Source organism: Ambystoma mexicanum, chromosome 10, assembly GCF_040938575.1.
Source record: "Ambystoma mexicanum isolate Mex_15411 chromosome 10, UKY_AmexF1_1, whole genome shotgun sequence".
Lineage (NCBI taxonomy): Eukaryota > Metazoa > Chordata > Amphibia > Caudata > Ambystomatidae > Ambystoma > Ambystoma mexicanum.
Genome location: NC_090932.1, coordinates 1,469,816,566 through 1,469,834,607, shown reverse-complemented (window position 1 = coordinate 1,469,834,607; position 18,042 = coordinate 1,469,816,566). Strand labels below are relative to the sequence as shown.

The 18,042-nt window shown below is 47.8% G+C and overlaps 1 protein-coding gene across 3 annotated transcripts in view; it reads left to right on the top strand.

Moving 5' to 3' along the window:
• The window catches only part of ATP2A2 (ATPase sarcoplasmic/endoplasmic reticulum Ca2+ transporting 2), a 554,378-nt gene that overhangs the window by 411,899 nt on the left and 124,437 nt on the right, over positions 1-18,042 (top strand). For all 3 annotated transcript variants that reach the window (XM_069619558.1, XM_069619557.1, XM_069619556.1), the window contains exon 14: positions 14,548-14,883. In XM_069619558.1, the coding sequence (XP_069475659.1) occupies positions 14,548-14,883 (336 nt within the window). The remainder of the gene's footprint in view (positions 1-14,547; positions 14,884-18,042) is intronic.

The window sequence follows — 18,042 nt, the reverse complement described above, 5'->3', positions numbered from 1 at the left end:
GGGGAGTAAAGGAGTACTAACTTGGTGATTCTCCAGCATTGGATCCTTCATAGGTTGACCTGCTTATTGAATATGTACCTTTACATTTTTTTCAAACTGCTTGTCACTTTAGTACTCTTGGTGTTCTAATGGGTCATACTGCCCACAGCCCTGGTGGCCCTTGTCAGATTTTTTTTACCATATGGTAAGTGTTGGGAGACCTTGTCCCATTTCTCCCCCCACCAAAAATGTAAACATTTGTTTGATCTATTTTTGATAGTTCTTCCATTGACATCTCATGGTTTGGTGCTGCATCGCTTCTTGCCTACAGTGATCTGTCAAGTTTTGGCCCATTCCACCGCCGACTAAGTTCCAATCCTGTCTGAGGTCTTCAGTAGTCTGTTGTGACTGACACGAAGAAAAGCCTATTTAAGGCCTGCTCAAGATGTAACCTGACGAAGGTTTACATTGAAGATCTTCATGGGAAGTGTCTATCGTCTGTACCCACGCCACAACTTGAATGGCTGTTCTGGCTGCCAATCGTTCTCATCCAAAACTCAGATTGCCACTGCTGGTTAGTGGCCTGGTTGGATGTCCATAGTTATACCTCTGCCAGGCACAGCAGATACTTGGAGCACTTTCCTCTTCAAAGAGGTCACGTGCCGATGAGTAATCTTCCCGGGGGATGATCGCTAAGAAGGGACATGCCAAACGCTTGGCCTGCTCCTCTGTTGACCATTCAGTTGAATAGTCTATGCCTACAGTCACCTCGCTGACACCTTAGTTGATGGTTCCATCATCAGGCACTCTGCAGACGAGTGCCGTTAGTCTAGGACCATCATACCCTCATCCACGGCGACCCTGTCAACGACTGTCGGCCCGAATCTTTATTGAGAAAGTATTCTTCAACCACCTTGTCGAACTAGTTGGCATTTCTTTGCAGGCCAACACATGCTCAGCCATGTTGTTCACTGGCTCCCTAGGAATCCCATGTCAATCCATCCATGGCCCCTTCTGAGCAACTGCTACAGCAGGGTGACGAATCATGCTCCAGAGGCTATTGACTCCGACGAGTAGTAAGCTGGCCATTCTCTTCCCAGCATGCCTTCACTAGCTACTCCAAAACAAGACCTTCCTATGCCTCAAGGCCCTACTCGACCTCCTCCAGGGGCAGTGTTGGGACTGATTATTCTATACTCTGGTCTGGGGGACAGATGTATAGAAGGCCAACCTATATTGTGACAGGGCATGTAACCTTATTTGGAACACCTAACAGTAGTTCTAGGGAAGTCAATCCTTTTCATACACATTCAGTATAGGTCGACAGATCATGGAAAGCAAAAAAAAAACATGTTACACATGACTCAAGGTTATTCTAGGTAGGTAAAACCTAATGCAGACCTATTCTGGACATGCTAACAGCAAGTATGGGGAAGCAAGACCCAGTTGTGGAACACTTATACATATATCCTAACCAGAATAGTGAAGTGAAACCAACAGCATTACTTTTGGGAAGAGACACAACCAAAGCGCAGGTGAGTTATATAACCTTACATCTACTTTCTGTTAAAATGGTGTTAGTTTTTAAGGAAAGAAATGCTACATATACTTTTCAGAATAGTGCAACACACATTCAAGGTAAGTAAGAACTTTGTAATTGTTCATTCTTAGAGTTCGTTACCAACCAACTTCTTTTGCAAGTAACTTTTTAAACACTTATTCTCTTTTGTAGGCAAAAGGCCCAATCCTTTAAAAGTATTTCCCTTATTCTTGGAGCATGAGTGTTCTCAGTGGCAGAAACAGGGGGTGGGGGGTCACTTGGGTCTAGTGTCCAATAGGCGGTGTCAGGCTAGGTTCTTAAGTAGCAAAGGTCAGAGTTCCTTAGGAAGACTGGTTAAACAGGTGAGTCCTCTAGGAGGATTCCAGCAGTGGGACTGGGTAAACTGGACGAGAGTACACCCCTCAACTACACAGGAATCACAAGAGGCTTAAGGTAAGTAAATAACCAAGCCAGCACAGTACCCCATCAGAGGATTTTGCAGCAGGAGAACTTCAGGATCTGCATCCAAAACCCCAGTAGGGATCAACTGGGAAGGCTCTAGGCAAGGTGTTCCTCGCCGCTGGATGCGGCTCTGTGGATATGGCGCCTTTTTCTACAGCACAGAAGACAGAATATCCCTGGTCGGATTCTCGTCGTTACAAAGGGCCAGCACTCTGGTGAGGGCACTTTTCAGACTTGATTTGTCTCTGGAGATCCAGCAGGATGCCCATGAAGTTTCAGCGAGATGAATACTTCCAGGTTTGGAGTATTTAACAGGGACTACATCACAACTTCTGCATTCTCTCCCTGCATTTTACAACAAGGGGCGGTCTGGTTGTCCAATCAGGACAGCCAGCCCCCCACTGGGATTTATCCCCATTCAGGCAAGGAGGAAGACAAAGGGCTGTGGAGTTTTGGATACCTCCCTCGCTGCCTACTTTCACAGACGGGAGCCTGGGTGGGGAGTCCAGGGGATGCCCGCTGAAGATAAAAATCCCACAAAGGAATTTCCTGCCCTGGATGTCAGGTGGGAGGGGGGGGCGGGAGAAGAAGGAAGTACAAATACAAAAATGGCAAAACAAGACTCGGGCCATTTTGGTAAACGCAGCCCGTGGTAATGGTGCACCGAATTAGTAAAAGGTATCACTGCCACCAGCCATTGAAGGTAAGCTTGTCCCTGTAACAAAAGTTAGTTTTAGTGTGAAAGGGGATACTCTGTATCTCCTCAGTACTCCACATGGTGGGGGTGCTGGTCTCACCTAATAAAATGTCAAGGGGATCAAAGATCCTTGCTACCCTTGGGAACTGTAGTTCTCTCGTTCAGCCAGAGAAAGTTAAAAGGGGCCCCTAAGGCAACCCAGGAACAATAGGCACTTATTGCTAAAACGTTGTTGAAGAGGAGAACTTTAAAAAAAACATTATGGAGAGTAACAAATGACACCCATAAAAAGAGTAAAGGATTCTGTGAGTGTGGAAAGGTTCCCACTCGGAGGTATAAGGAAAAATAATCCACCAGTAAAGCTAAATGTTCTAGGGTTGACACGGGTCAGGAAGATTTACCATTACTATGAAATCTTACCCAACAATTAGCACTGATTTGTGATTGCCATTACAATATTGACTTTTAAGGAGGGGAAAGTTAGTCAGATCAGAACCTACTTTGTAAGTAGTAAAACAGTTAGATTGTCCCCGAGGGATGTATGCAGTCTTTTAGCCTAGCAATAAGTGTTCAACAATTAACACCTGTAAGGCAGCAAGCACTGCCAAACCAATAGTTTCAGAAGGGGGCTTCCAAGCCAAAGTCAATGGGCCTGTTCAAAGTTCTGATATTCTCTTCTTGGAGAATGTTTTAAACTAGTCAGTAGTTGAGTATAAAAAAAATTACAGCTCAAGAGGAGCCACCCTGAAGAAGCACCTGCTGGGAGGCCAGTGCAGCTGAGTTGAGGTCAACTCAAAAGGGTTTAAAATAGTACTCTCGAAGCTAGGAAACGCCACAGTTGTCAAAAGGTAATCTACCCCAACCTTCACTGTACCTGAGAATTGAATAATTGGTTCCAGCTGGATGCCTTCCTGTTGCAGTGTAGCAGACCCTTGTTCCTGGTCCTTGGTCGTGGTGACGAAGGGGAGGATGTCTGGTGGGCTTCTGCGGCAGCACTCGAGGAAGGGGCTCGGCAGCAATGGATTCTCCGGCCTTTTGTGGTTTTGGCACCTTTTTATCAGCGCCAAAGAACGAACCGCTCTGGTTGGAAGTTAATTGATCCCTCTAGTGAGGGAGCTCTGGATGAATATTTCCTGCTTCTGTAGGGTCCACTCGATGCCCATGAAGTTTTAGCCGGATCTGCACTTCTGAAGACGATGCACTCTATGATGGTCGGGGGTCACCATCGGGATGCTTTTGGATTTTGCAGCCTTGGAAAGTCGCAGCCAGTTGGGGGCTGCGCCAAAATGTCTTCAGGCTAGTGGGTCCCACCAGCACAAGGGAGGAAGTCGTCCCTTGCGGTTCTTGGCAAACAAACAGGGTCAGCACAGCTGCAGGGCTGAACCGGGCACTTGGCAGTCCAGGAGGGTGGTGCTGGCATGGCTTCAAGGCTTCTTCGTTGGATGTTGTCCTACAGTGGTCAACTCTGCCTCTAGTCCCAAAAACTTCCCCTTTTTAAGCAAGGTCCCATTCATTCAGTCCTATGCAGTCAATCACCCAGCAGGGTGGCTGTCCTACTGGATAGCCAGCTGTCTAATCGGAACTGGTTTCACTCAAGCATACCTAGAGACTAAGGACAGGGAAGTTTAGGGACCCTCGCTTACTTCCTGCCTTTCCAGACATGGAGCCTGGACAGGCTTCAGGCCTGAAGCCCACCAAAGGCAAAATGCAAAGGACTCAAACCTGATTCAAACGGAGTAAAAGCCCAGAAGGAACTAACTGACAAATGGCGAAAAAAGACCAGGGCCATTTGGGGAAAATGGTCACCCTTGGGTGCTGTACTACAGCCGAGAGAAATCAGCCTGCAGATATACATGGCACAAAGTTGGTAAAAAAGAAACCACTGCCACCAGCCATTCAAGTTAGTTTAACAGAATTTCATATGCCACACTCACTACCGCGACAAATGCCATCTCCTCTGCAGCTGCCTACATTACGAAGCTACTCAAACGCTACCATGCCTTTCCTATCCAGAGACAGCTGCCTAACGATAGCCTGAGCAGTAATCTGCACCAGGCTCATGCAATGTCCTCTTCGCTGGTACCACCTTCAACAACGTTAAAATCCACAAACCATTCAGAATGCCTTACGCGCTGCTCTCCATATCCCACGCTCTAAACACATCTCGGCCGCCAGAAGAGCTGTCCACTGGTTACCGGTGAAGGAAAGCATTATGTTCAAGACCTAATCTATCACCCACAAGTGCATCTCTAACTCTGGTGATGTTCTTTGTTAAGTTAGGTGGCACAAAGTACAAACCAACAGGCCTACACGTGCCATATACTCCTACAGACTACTCCAACCCAAGTTCAAACAAACCAAAGCAGGAGGTTCCAGTTTTCCAGACTTAGCTGCTCAACATTGGAACTGCCTCCCACCTGCGCTCGGAGCAGAAGAATCCTACGGAGTCTTCCGCAAAACCCTAAAGACGTGGCTATTCAATTTACATTTACTCCTATGTCCCGTACCCTTTCCTCCATACTTATGGGACATTCCTCCGTCCTGTGGGACGGGACCGGAGCACTTTGTAAAAAGCATCACATTTTTCAAAAATGTGTCCTTCCCTTTTTACGCGGGGTACCGCACGTGGTCGTAACCCTGCCCTTCTTAGCTCTGCCCAGCGCATCGCCCATCAGTGCTTTTCTCCGCTCGCTTGGGACTGGACGCACTTGTATCTTCGGAAGATTTTTTTTCCTTCCAGTCCTCCTCCTCTTGCTTGGTCGGTGGTAGTAAGCTAGACTTTCCAAATTCTTGTCAGCGACTCTTCGCTAGGGCGGATCCCCAACCTCTGTGCTTAGTGTTTGGGTCCGGACCAGCTGTGGGACTCGTGCTTTTATTGCGACTCCCTTTCGGTCTGGGCGATTCAATGTCGTTTGGAGCATGTAGGAGGTGGTGTTTCAACGTACGATGAAGAAAACGCCTGAGTTCTTTACTTTTTAGGGCTCCCCGGCCGGGGGACTCCTTTCCAGGGTCTTTCCGGTCCAGGAGGAGCGTCAAAAGCTCTTTTACCGGGGCTAGCCCTGAGGTGCCTTCCAGGCCTAAAAACTCCACCAGTTTTCTCCGAGGGCATCCATAAGGGGCCTACTGACACCAGATTACATTCCGAGGCCCCTACTGTGGGTGCTGTTTGTGGGTCCAGTTCTGAGGCATCGGGTACCGGAGCATACTTAGAGTTCTCTTCGGTTGGAGCTTCCCGTAAAATCACTGGGGTACGCCCTGAGACCTCGGTTGAGGTTGTTGACACCGAACGAATGTTTGAGGCCCCTCGTGAGGGGGCTTTTACCGGACTCTGCTCTAAGGCCCGTCATTTAGAGGCTAAGGTGACCAACAGTTCTTAGAGGCCTGTTAGGTCTTGTCGTTGAGGTGTGTTCCTCATCGTTCCCGCTCTTGCGGAGACCCCACTTCTGTTGAGGGGGCACAGAGTGAGGGGTTGGACCTTAATCCCTCCGTCACCGGCAGTGCCGAGGTCTGTCTTTCGAAGGCTAGTTTGGCTGTTACGATGTCACAAACATTCTAGGCCACACAGTACTGGCTCGGCCGAGGTTCCTTGTGTTAAGGCTAAAATGAAGACCCCTGATCCACCTGTGGGGACACGTACGTCACTTCCACACGTGTCGCAGTTCTCCTCAGGTGCCAACAAAATGGCAGCCGTTCCCGCCAAGACCACGGTGGCCATTTTGGATACAACCCTTACAACTATGCCATCGGCCCTAGGTGTAGGGGTGCTTTTTCAGGTAAACATCGGTTTCCTTGTGCACATCCGTTTCGTCCAGTTTATGACGAACGCTCGGATGCCTGTACCGCACAATGTCTTGCTTCCTGCGCTATCGGTGCCCTTGATTTATGTAGACAACAGTGGGGAAGGGCCCTCTTGGCAACCCTCTCCTTTATGCACCTGGAATTACTCCACTCATGAGAAGCCTCCTCCTGTCACACCTAAATCTTTGGCGGAGGATGCCTTTTACGGCAAGTTTCAAAAACTGATGCGTTCCGACCCCATGAAGGAGTACTTTCAAGGCTTGTTCAGGGAGATCTGCCTGCCTGCGCCAACGATCCCGGCTACGGTGCCTGTGCCTCCGGCGCCGCCTTTACCGGCTGAGCCTCCGCCCCTGCCTCCATTGTCCCCAGTAGACCAGGCTATTGTGCTGCCGGATATGACTCAACCTGATCCGGACCCATCGGATGATGTACAGGGCAATCAGGACAGCAAAGACCAGCCTCACTGTCAGAGCTTTTCATGACCGGGTGCTGGACATGCGTCTGTTAGATGTTCCAGTACCTGAGGCACCCGCTCCGCAGGAGGGCGCGCTTTCGGGGGCGTTCACCTTATCTCCTTCGGAGCGTACCGGCTTGTTCTTGCAGAAGGACGTTTTGGGCGAGGTCAGTAAAGTTTGGGAGAAGCCACACTCTGGACTGTTTGTCAACAAGAAGATTGACGCGCGTCACAGGCGCCATTCTTCAGAAGAGGTGGCAGCGTCACAGGCGCCATTCTTTGGAAGAGGTGGCCTTGGCGTCGTGTCCGCCCCCCTACTCCATGCTAGCGGCGGCAGCCACTTTGCAATCCAGACCTGCGTCATCCTCTTCGACAGCTATGTAGGTTCTGGCCAAAGGGGATAAGCTTCGTGACTCCCTTGGGAGGAAGATGTTCGCTAACTCAGCTCTGCAGCTGCGTCAAGCCAATGCAGAACTGCTGTTAGTGGGGGCGAATATGAAAATGTGGAAAGGTCTGTCGGAGTTTGAGGAGTTCATTCCCACTGAAAAGTTGGAAGATTTCAAAGCGGGTTTGTCGGACGCCAGGGTCTTGGCACAGGATCTCCTGGAGGCTGTGGTGCACCACATCAACACCTCGGCCTGGGGCCTTATGCTTGGTGTGGATACCTCTCGTCAAGCTTGGCTGCAAGCCACCAAGTTCTCCAAGGAGGTGCAGGATAAGGTTTTGGACCTCCCTTTTGATGGCAAGGAGCTCTTTCACTCTACAACAGACATGGAGCTGACCCAAACTAAGGACAGCACTCAGACCGCCAAGTCCTTGTCTGTCCTGGTTGACCTCCTTTCCGGGCACAGAGATTGTCAAACCCTCGGCCTTCCTCTGGTTTCAGGGGTTTTTTAGATCAGAAATCCTGCAGGGTTGACACACCTTTGGGAAATTCCCACCAAAGGCAGCAACGTAGTGTCTTTTTCTCCCGCTCCTCGGCCTCCTCCTGAGGTTCAGGTGGTGCTGCCACCGACAAACCAACAAAATGAGGGTTTTTTGCGCTTGCACAAGACCACAGTGGGAGGACGCATCGCGTCTCAATGGGAGGCGTGGCAGACCATCACCGAGGACTGGTGGGTCTCGTCATTCGCTTGGGTGGGCTTCCGCTTACTCCTCCCCCCCCCCACCCCACCCATCAATCCCTTCCAGCAGTCAGTCGCCCTCCCTCAGAGCCGAGATTCAGAAGTTACTTGATCTCAGGGCGGTGGAACCCGTTCCTCTAGGGGAGCGAGGGGAGAGCTTCTATTCCCGGCTGTTTATGGTGCCCAAACCCAACCAGGCTGGCCTGCGCACCATCCTAGACCTTTGCCAGTTCAATCACTCTCTACCCTAAGAGAAATTCAAGATGATCATTCCCTGTCAGATAAAGTCCTCTTTACAGAAGGGCGATTGTCTCAGTGTGGTGGACCTCTAGGATGCATATATGCATATCCTGATCTGGAATCCACATCAGATACCTACAGTTGGGGGAGGAGCACTTCCAGTTCAGAGTGCTCCCTTTTGGCCCCAGTTCGGCACCACGTGTCTTTACAAAGAGGTCGGTTATCGCAGCTTATCTTTGGCTACAGGGTATCCATGTGCATCCGTATTTGGATGATTGGCTGCTGCGCAGTTCCTGTCCGCTGAAAGCCACGAGCAATCTTCAGTCTCTCCTCCAGCTCCTGTTTCACCTTGGGCTGTCGATGAACTGGTGGAAATCTTCCATGATGGTCTCTCAGGACTTGACTTTCCTGGGTTTCCGTTGGAACACGATCGACTGCAGAGTTTACCCGAACGGGGACAGAATGGCGGATCTGTTGGCCACGTGTCAGATGTTTGCGCAGTCGGAGAGCATGTCGGCCTGGTGGTTCCAGAGGCTTCTGGGCCTCATGTATTGGCTCTTCCCCTTGCTCGACTCAAGATGAGGCGGACGCAAATGGCTCTTCAGAGTTCTTGGCGTCAGGCTGTGGATCCGGACTCCAAGATATCGATTCCGGCTTTCATGAGAGTGGACCTGGTGTGGTGGTAGTCTCTCAGCAACCAGTGGGTGCGGGTTTCCAAGACCCCACACCGATGGTGATGATCACGACTGGCTCCTCCCATCTGGGGTGGGGGTGACGTTGGATCTTCAGGTCTCAGACCTCTGGTTGCCACAAGACCAGTTCCTTCATATAAATCTGGAGCTTCTGGCGATCTTCCTGGCGCTCAAGGCGTTCAGGCCAGTCATTGCCAACAAGGTGGTTTGTGTCCGCACAGACACTGCGGTGTCCATGTTTTACATCAACAAGCAGGGGGTCACTGTCTCCTCCTCTTGTGGATCTGGCCATTCACATTTGGGAATGGGCGGTTCAGCATGGTGTCTGGCTGGTGGCAGTACGCATCCCGGGCCAGCTGAACGTCATGGCAGATGCCCTCAGCCAACCAACAATGGTCGGCTACGAGTGGGAATTGAAAGCGGAGGTCCTCTTGCAGATATTCCTGTGTTGGGGCACTCCGGAAGTGGACCTCTTCGCAACTTCGGCAAACCAACTTCCTCTGTATGCCTCCAGATACGGGCTGGGAGCTTCCTCTCTGGGAGATGCTCTCGAGATTCCATGGCACAACATGAGGGCCTATGCTTTCCCACCTCTGCCTCTGATTCATCTGATTTGCAAGCTGAAGAACACAGTGAATTGTTCTCTTCTGCTCATAGCTCTGTGGTAGCCGGCCAGGTTCTGGTTTTCAGAGCTTCAACATCTGTTGGTGTGTGCACCATTCAGGCTTCCGCTAGTTCCCGATCTGCTAAAGAGAGCGACAGCTGTGGCACCCCTCCCCACATCGTTCAGCTTGGCGGCATGGTGCCGGAGTTCAGATCTTTAGAACATCTCAACCTGTCTGCTGACAACATGCGCATAATTCAGGTAGCCTGGAAGTCCTCCACGAGGTCACAGTATAAGAGCAAGTGGCTTCGGTTCTGTCACTGGTGCTTAGCCCAACAGTTGGAACCCAGGGTGGCTACGATTGACACGGTGCTGTCCTTCGTCTCTCATCTTGCAGAGTCGGGCATTCATGTCCTGTCATGCAGTATTTATCTTTCGGCTGCGTCCGCCTACCTATCCACAGACCAGTGCTCTTTCTCACTATCAAACCCAGCGATTAAACAGCACTTTGCGGGTGTAATGCGTCTTTATCCTCCTGTTCGCAAACCGCGTCCGACGGGGGATTTGAATGTGGTTCTTACGGCCTTGTGCCATAAGCCTTTCGAACCAATGGCAACGGTAGATCTTAAGCGCCTTTCGTGAAAGGTGGCTTTCTTGGTCGCCGTTACCTCAGCAAGGCGAGTGAGTAAGCTCCAACCTTTGTCGGTAGAGGATCCCTTCTTAGTTTTCCACAAGGATAAGGTTGTCCTTAGGACAAATCCTTCTTTCCTACCAAAGGTGGTTTCTGATTTCCATTCAAATCAGTCCATCTCGCTGCCTGTCTTTCCAAATCCAGCTTCAGAAGCTGAAAGGGTCTTGCATTGTCTGGATGTTAGAAGAGCTCTTAAGTTCCATCTGGACAGAACTTTTGAATTTAGGAGTTCTTAACTTCTGGTGACCTTTGGTAACCCGCAAGACAAACAGGCCTCCAAAGCAACTATCTCCAGATGGATTGCGGCCTGTATTACGGAGTCTTACACTGTTCAGGGTCTACAGCCTCCTAAAGGGATTCATGCACATCTGGTAGGGGGCAAGGCAGCTGCTGTTGCCTTTCAAAAGTATGTCCCCTGGGAGACCATTGCGAAAGCAGCTACTTGGGCCTCCCCATCGGCTTTTTGTAAACATTACTGCTTGGACTTGAGCTCCAGATCTGATGCTCAGTTTGGCCAGGCTGTGCTGAAAAACCTTTCAGTAAGGGGGTTTCCATCCACCCGTAGTTCCTGTGAGGAGTGCTTGGGAATCTCCCATAAGTGTGGAGGAAAGGGGACGGGACGTAGAATAACCAGGTTACTCACCGTAGTGACCACCTTACTCCTAGTCCATAGTCCCCATTCCTCCATACACCCGCCTGCTGTCCCCTCTAAGAAGGTTCCTCTATTGCTTAAAGGTCTCTGGCCTGGCGATGGAAAAGGACTGGTGGGCGATGCGTTTGGCGGAGCTAAGAAGGGCGGGGTTACGGCCACGTGCGCTACCCCGCGTAAAGAGGAAGGACAAATCTTTGAAAAATGTGATGCTTTTTACAAAGTGCTCTGGTCCCGTCCCACAGGACGGAGGAATGTCCCAGAAGTATGGAGGAAAGGGGACTATGGACTAGAAGTAAGGTGGTCACTACGGTGTGTAACCTAGTTAATCCCACGCTTCATCCCCAAACTATCACTGCTGAGGTATGAAGTGTACTCCATAGATGTCGCTGCACTCGGAACTCTATCTGCAACTCTGCCAGGCTATTTCTTGTATAAGCTCCCTGTAAACTGTACTATATGTACGCCTTTGCCCACCTGGGGCCCATGTAACTAGCTAAGCGCCCTGATGTCTAGGGTGTGCGTGTGCTCTACAAATGAATACATAAAATGTGTACCCCCAGCACTCCACACAGTATGGTGTGCTGGACCCACAAAAAATAAGGTTAATAAGACAAGTCATCCTACTATTCTTGGGAACAGTCGTTCACCCAGGGGACTTCTCATTGGCACTGCACAAAAGGTGCGATCACTATGCAAAAAGCAGATGCCTATGGAGTTTACCAGACTCCATTAAACAGTGAGAAACACAAAATCCTAGTCTGAAAAACAAATGCGGGAGTGGGAGGAAAAAGTCCCACTCAGTCGGGAGTAAACCTTAAAAGGCCTGAGTCCAGCAAAAGAACTGGAGGTCTCGGAGGTTAAACGGAATTGGCACAGAAAGGACGTTTCTCCCTAATAGAGTTGGTGAACTGAGAGCCTGCAGTTCAAGACCCATTTTTTAACATTCATGAAGACAGTGGTACTATGCATACCCACGCTTTGTGCCTACTTTTATTGCTAAGTGCCACGTAAACAAATCCATCGAACTTCCAACTTTTTCAAAATCCCACTTTCTTTCTATGAAAGAAGCCTCCATAATCTAGATGTTAGGAGAGCAGTGGTGTATTACCTTGATGAAACAAAACCACTACAAAAGACCGACCTATTCTGTCTCCTTTGATGCTGGTAGAGAAGGGGACCCTTTAAGTCGGCAAGCTCTAGATGGATTGTTAAATGCATCCAAATGTGTTTCTGGCAAGAGCTTTAACCTTGATGCATAGAGCACATTCTACTCGTGGCACAGGAGCTACTATAGATTTTATTGCAAATGTTCCTCTGGATTCTATTTGCAAAGCAGCTACCTTGAGTTCTGTTCAAACTTTCACTCAAAATGACTGCTTAGACACATGTTCCAAGACTGATTCTCAGGTGTGGCAGGCGGTGCCAGGACATCGCTCTGCTGCTGTTCCTTCACGCATCCCACCACCTCCTGTTACTGCTCGCTAGTCTATGCACAGCATGTGATTCTAAGCATATTGACAAGCATCAGAAACCTATATTACTCACTGATAGTATTTCTGGTGCTTGCATCTGCTTAGATTTACATGTGCCCACCCTTCCTCCCCTCTTGGGGTTGGTGGAACATTGACAACTTACACCTTCTTTTCTTCTGTATTCGAGCATTCTATCGGGCACCCTCATGGCAGAACAAAAACAACCAGGGGGGTTAGGGGGGAGGGCACTTCGACGCGTGAAGGGTCTAAGGAACAATACATGTCACTTTGGGGATGGTGTTAATCACAGTCATATTAACGTCCCTTTTCGATAGTCGAAAAAATACAATGCTCCGCTTACCACTAAATGTCACACTATATACACAGCATGTGAATCTAAGCAGATACAAGAACCAGAAATACAATTACAGTGAGTAATGCATGTCATATGAACTGTAGTTGTGGCACTACTTGAACAATCTTGACATGATGCCCATCAAAAGCAATATTGCATTCTTGGAATTTAGCGCTGGGCAAACTACATTTTGTAAAATGATTCGAAACACTGCTTTGCATATAATCTGCTAAGAATCTTTTTTTTTTTTAATGTTATGGGGGAGGAAGCAATTTCTGTGATTCCAAACCAGTGTTAAACAAGAATTGTACATCTACCGTAGCAAAAAGGTAATGCTTTAAGCCTAAATTGTCCCTAGATCAGCCTTTTCTGAGAACACTTGGAGGCAGCGTTTAGTTGAAACTCAGCGTTACTGAAACGCAGGAGCGTTTTGCTGATATTCTTCAACTAGTAGGCAAGAATGCATCTTTACGTATGGTAATCAACAATACTCCTTAATCTTCATAACTCAGCAGTCCTGATACTTCCTCTGCAGCGTAAGAACAGCTGTGCTCCATCCTCACCAGCTTTTTGAAGATGGCCCAGAAGTGCCCTGGGTTTGGCTCTACAGTAAACTTGCATGGAGATTACGTTCAAAATTATTTATTGAAACGCATTGTGCGTAAGGAGTCGAGAATCAGGGTGTCAGTCTGCAGATGGGGATCTGCCCAGCACTCGTTTTTAATGTTCTAGTGCTGTAGTGGATCGTATTTGCACTGATCCATTTAGGGCCGGGAAATGGAGTAGTACTTTACAATGGTGGGATTAGTGTCTGCTGTTGGTAGTTGTGGGCATATTGTTCCTTTTTACTGGCCTGCCAAAGCAGACGCTCCAGTTATACAAAGACCTGAAAGGTGAAATCCTTTTTGTGGGTGAGGACTCGTACTACATCCTGAATGCATAGAATCTCCTGGAGTTTGATGGGCCTTCTGAAATGTAGGTCGGAAACTGACATGCTGAACATGGAATAAAGAAAAGACTTTACGAATGGATTCGGAACATTACAAAGGATTGCTGTATTTGCAATGAATTGCATTCAAAGTTCTGAAATCCGAGCACACCATTTCCCAAAGCTTCTGGCTGATTGACTTGCAATGTGGAAAGCCATCTTCCTTGACAGTAATTAAGAGCCACCTCTTGCAGTAGTTTAAATGGCAGTCTGCATTTGGTACCAATGGTGTCACATGATGGGACCGGAGGGTGGTCAGGATTACTGAATCCTCCTACCCCTTAGAAGCCAGTTGTTGTATGGTACTATCTCAAAGAGCTGGTCTGAGGGTAAATAAAAGGCAACTGCCAAGGACAGAGGGGCTTAGAAAGGAGGACCAGAGCAACGCTTTTTTTCAATTTATTTTTTTCTCTAATAAAATGTTATTATAGTACTTCTCTTTCACAGTAGTGGAGCACTTCAAGAGGTAAGAACTGTGGCAAGAATGGAGGCTGTGAGGTAATGAGGTTACAACTCCTTTGGGAATGTTGGCATCACCTGTGTCATTTTAAAGTGTGGAATAGGGAGTAAAGGGCCCTGAGATTAAAGGGATGGTTAGTGGCTGTTCCCAGTGAAACAAACTTCCCTTTTTTTTGTTCTCTCTATAGCTGGGTGCATCATTCTAGTTTTAAACCTAGTTTGGCATGTGTTACTGTAGGCTGGGGTGCTTTTGCAAATAACCTAAACAGCAAAACTGACAAATGCATGGATGTGCTTCAAAATGTCATGTTTGATTGAGAATGTACCTTTTTTTTTTCAGACCAATTTAACATTTGTAGGTTGTGTTGGCATGTTGGATCCCCCTAGAACAGAAGTCGCTATATCTGTGAAACTGTGTAGACAAGCTGGGATCCGTGTCATAATGATCACTGGAGACAATAAGGGAACAGCAGTTGCCATTTGTCGGCGAATTGGTATATTTCGGGAAGATGAAGATGTCTCTGACAAAGCTTTCACTGGCCGAGAGTTTGATGAGCTGCCTCTTGCTGCCCAAAGAGATGCCTGCATGAACGCCCGCTGCTTTGCTCGGGTGGAACCCTCCCATAAGTCGAAGATTGTGGAGTTCCTGCAGTCCTTTGATGAAATTACAGCTATGGTAAGACTCTTAATACTTGGTGATCTTTAACTGATAATCATAGGGTTGCAGCTATATTGGACTGTCTTTCCTGCAAAGTTCTTGCTGTGGAAATAGTCTAACCACGGCATAAAATATGGAAATGAAATTCAAAAGCCTTTCAACTTGGCTGAAACCTGAACTACTTGACTCATGTACATTGTTTACGGTCAAAGAAATGTATTGGATAACAAGGGTGTCTACCACTTGAAAAGGTGGGTGCACTTTCATTTTGTTCCAAACAGGAGCATGCCGTTTTCAGTCTATACAACAATGATCTTGTTTTGTAGCTATTCAACTTTTACATTGTTGCCCAAAGTAATTGTAGAAGCTGAAAATGACCCTCCCCACCTTTTTGTTTTAAACGATGAAAGGAAAAACGTTTGATCTCCCTTGCCCATCTCCTTTTTCTGGCAACAAGGGATTTTAAAAGAAATTAGAACACTTTCTCCTGTTGTGAATTAAGAAGTATTACGCTCCCGATATATATTTTATTTATAGTGTGCCTATAAACCAGTGTTTCAAGGCACGCTATAAAGGCGCTGGTTACAGTGCATCTGTGGAGGTTTCACAGAATCGGGCTGATGTTTAACATTCCATTGTTGGGGGCAGTTATATTGGAAACTGACTTGCACTAATACGGCCTAATCCGAAGACCACGTTTCAGAAGATACACCATAGAATGATTGTGCCCCCAAGCGTGCGCTGAAACGTTGAGGTGCAAGTATACATTTTCTGGCTTTGAAATGCTTGCTGCTGTAACCAGTACTGGCCATGTGTTTTATTGTATAATATGAAACGCTCCGTGGATTTGGAAAGTGATTATCTGCTGTTGTCACTTTGGAAGTGTCGGTTGTCTGTTGAACACTAGTGCATTTTTAAAGCAATTCACCACTTCGCTTATTTCAGTACTGCTTCTTTCCAATAGTCAATTTGCCATTGAACATTTCTTGAAATGGTTAAGGCTTGCTAGAAGGGCTATTGGAGTGTTAACATCTTTCATAAATGGACCCAAGAGCTGCAGGTGTCTTCCCCGATTAAGACTGTTCTTAGATGTAAAGATGGTATAAACTGGAGCACAGATTGTATCAACCGCTTCTTCTCTTTCAGCCAAATTCTTTATTCTGGTAGCTTTTTTTTGTAATGGTATGGCATAGGAACAATCGGCCTGATACATGGAAGTGTTTTTATAATGGTGCAATCCCATAGGAAAATGTTCAATGTATCGGGCACAAAATGTTTTCAATATGCCTATCCTCCCACAAGTTGCCTTATTGAACATTTTATTTTTGAATTGTATGTTCTACAAGGGCCTTTGTGCAGCATATCTTCAATACTGGTGTGAAGATTTCATCCTGGGTTTTAGGGGTCTTCACTGTGCTCGTCAGGATGGCATTCCTCCGACTGTTTCCCTTTGTGGTAAATCAAACTACCTTTCACTCCATAAAAGGCAATGTCTGTTCCCAGGACATGCATCGAACAGGCTTGCCTGATGTTGAGCTTGATCAAGTCCTGGCTATATCCCCCTTGCTGAAGAGATTCAGTACTGAAGCCATTGTGGCTCAGTTGAGTTTAGCAGGGTGGGGTCCCAAACTGGTACTGTAGGAAAACCTTTTTTGCACCTTTCCCTACAATAGATTCCTATGGGAGTCCTTTTTGCTTGTTCTGAACCCTGTCCTGACTTTGGCGGTCAGTAAAGCAGTCTCATTTACTTCCCTTGCCTTTTTTGCTCATTCTTATGGGGAAACGGACTAGTCCCTAAGACAGTCCGTACTGGGAGGCTGTGTCTCTCTATATGGATTTTTGTATATTTTACAATTGCACACATCACCTTCCAGTGAAGTGCTTTTGGAATACTTTGAATCCTTTACTTTTTTTTTTACAATGGATTTTTGGTTACTTTGACAATGTAACTATACCCAATCTTCACCGAGGAGTGAATCGAACTGCTATCTGACAGCCGACCTTTCTGGCTCCCACCTCAACCTGCCTGAACAAAATGTTCAACTCTACATGTCAAACCCCTTCTAAAGAAACCGTCCCTCGACCCACTCCAACCAATCAACTAAAGGCCCAGTTCCAGTACCCGATTCTTGGCTAAGCTCATGGACAGCATTGCATACTCCCAGCTGAAATATTTGCTAGAAACCAACAACCTCCTAAACCCTGTGCAATCAGGCTTCCGACCCTCGCCACGGAACAGAAACCACACTGATCTCGATCTGGGATGACCTCAGTCACTGTAGACTCACAAGGGTGCACCACTTTTTCTTGACCTATGAGCAGCCTTTGACGCTAACCACACCATTCTCCTTGATAGTTTACATTCCCTAGGAATCCAAGACTGTGCTCTACTGGATCGCTTGATTCCTCACCAACAGACAGCAAATCGCCTTTCTCCCCACTTTGTTCTCCATTGCATGCCCAGTGAGCAAAGGAGTATCCCTAGTTGCCTGCCTCTCACCCCCCCTCTTCAGTCTTTACATGACCCCTCTGCCCGGGCTCATCTGCTCTCACCTCACCTGCCATAACTATGCCGATGCATCCTGCGGATTCCCAAATCGACCTCACACTGACCTAGCAGCGTGCTTTACAGACCTTGATCTCTGGATGACGACTAGCCATCGCGTTCTCAACCCGGGGAAACGGATCATGGTGTGCAGTAAAACTGCTCTATTCCCATGTTTCTCTGGCCACCCTCACTTGGCCCCTCCCATCCCCCATCTGTCAAAAACCTTGACTGCACAATGGACTCTGACCTAACTCTATCGCACTACATCAAAGTATCCAAATACTGCCACTTCCACCCAAGACTTATGAAATGCCTCTTTCCTTACCTCACATCTTCCCTTACCTACTTAAATAGACTGGCAGCAATTATGTCCATTGCCATGTCCAGACTTGACTATGCGAACTCCCTCTACCTAGGTGCACCGGCCTACCAACTAAACACCAAAGGGTCCAGAATTCTGCAGCCAGCCTCCTCCTTGCCCTCGGCCCAAGGGATCACATTGAACCTGCTCTCCACACCTTACACTGGCTCCCAATTGGGTGACACGCTGCTTTCAAAATCCTGTGCATTACTCACCGAGCTGTGTGCAAAATGGGCATCAAATATTACAAGATAAGATTATGCCATAC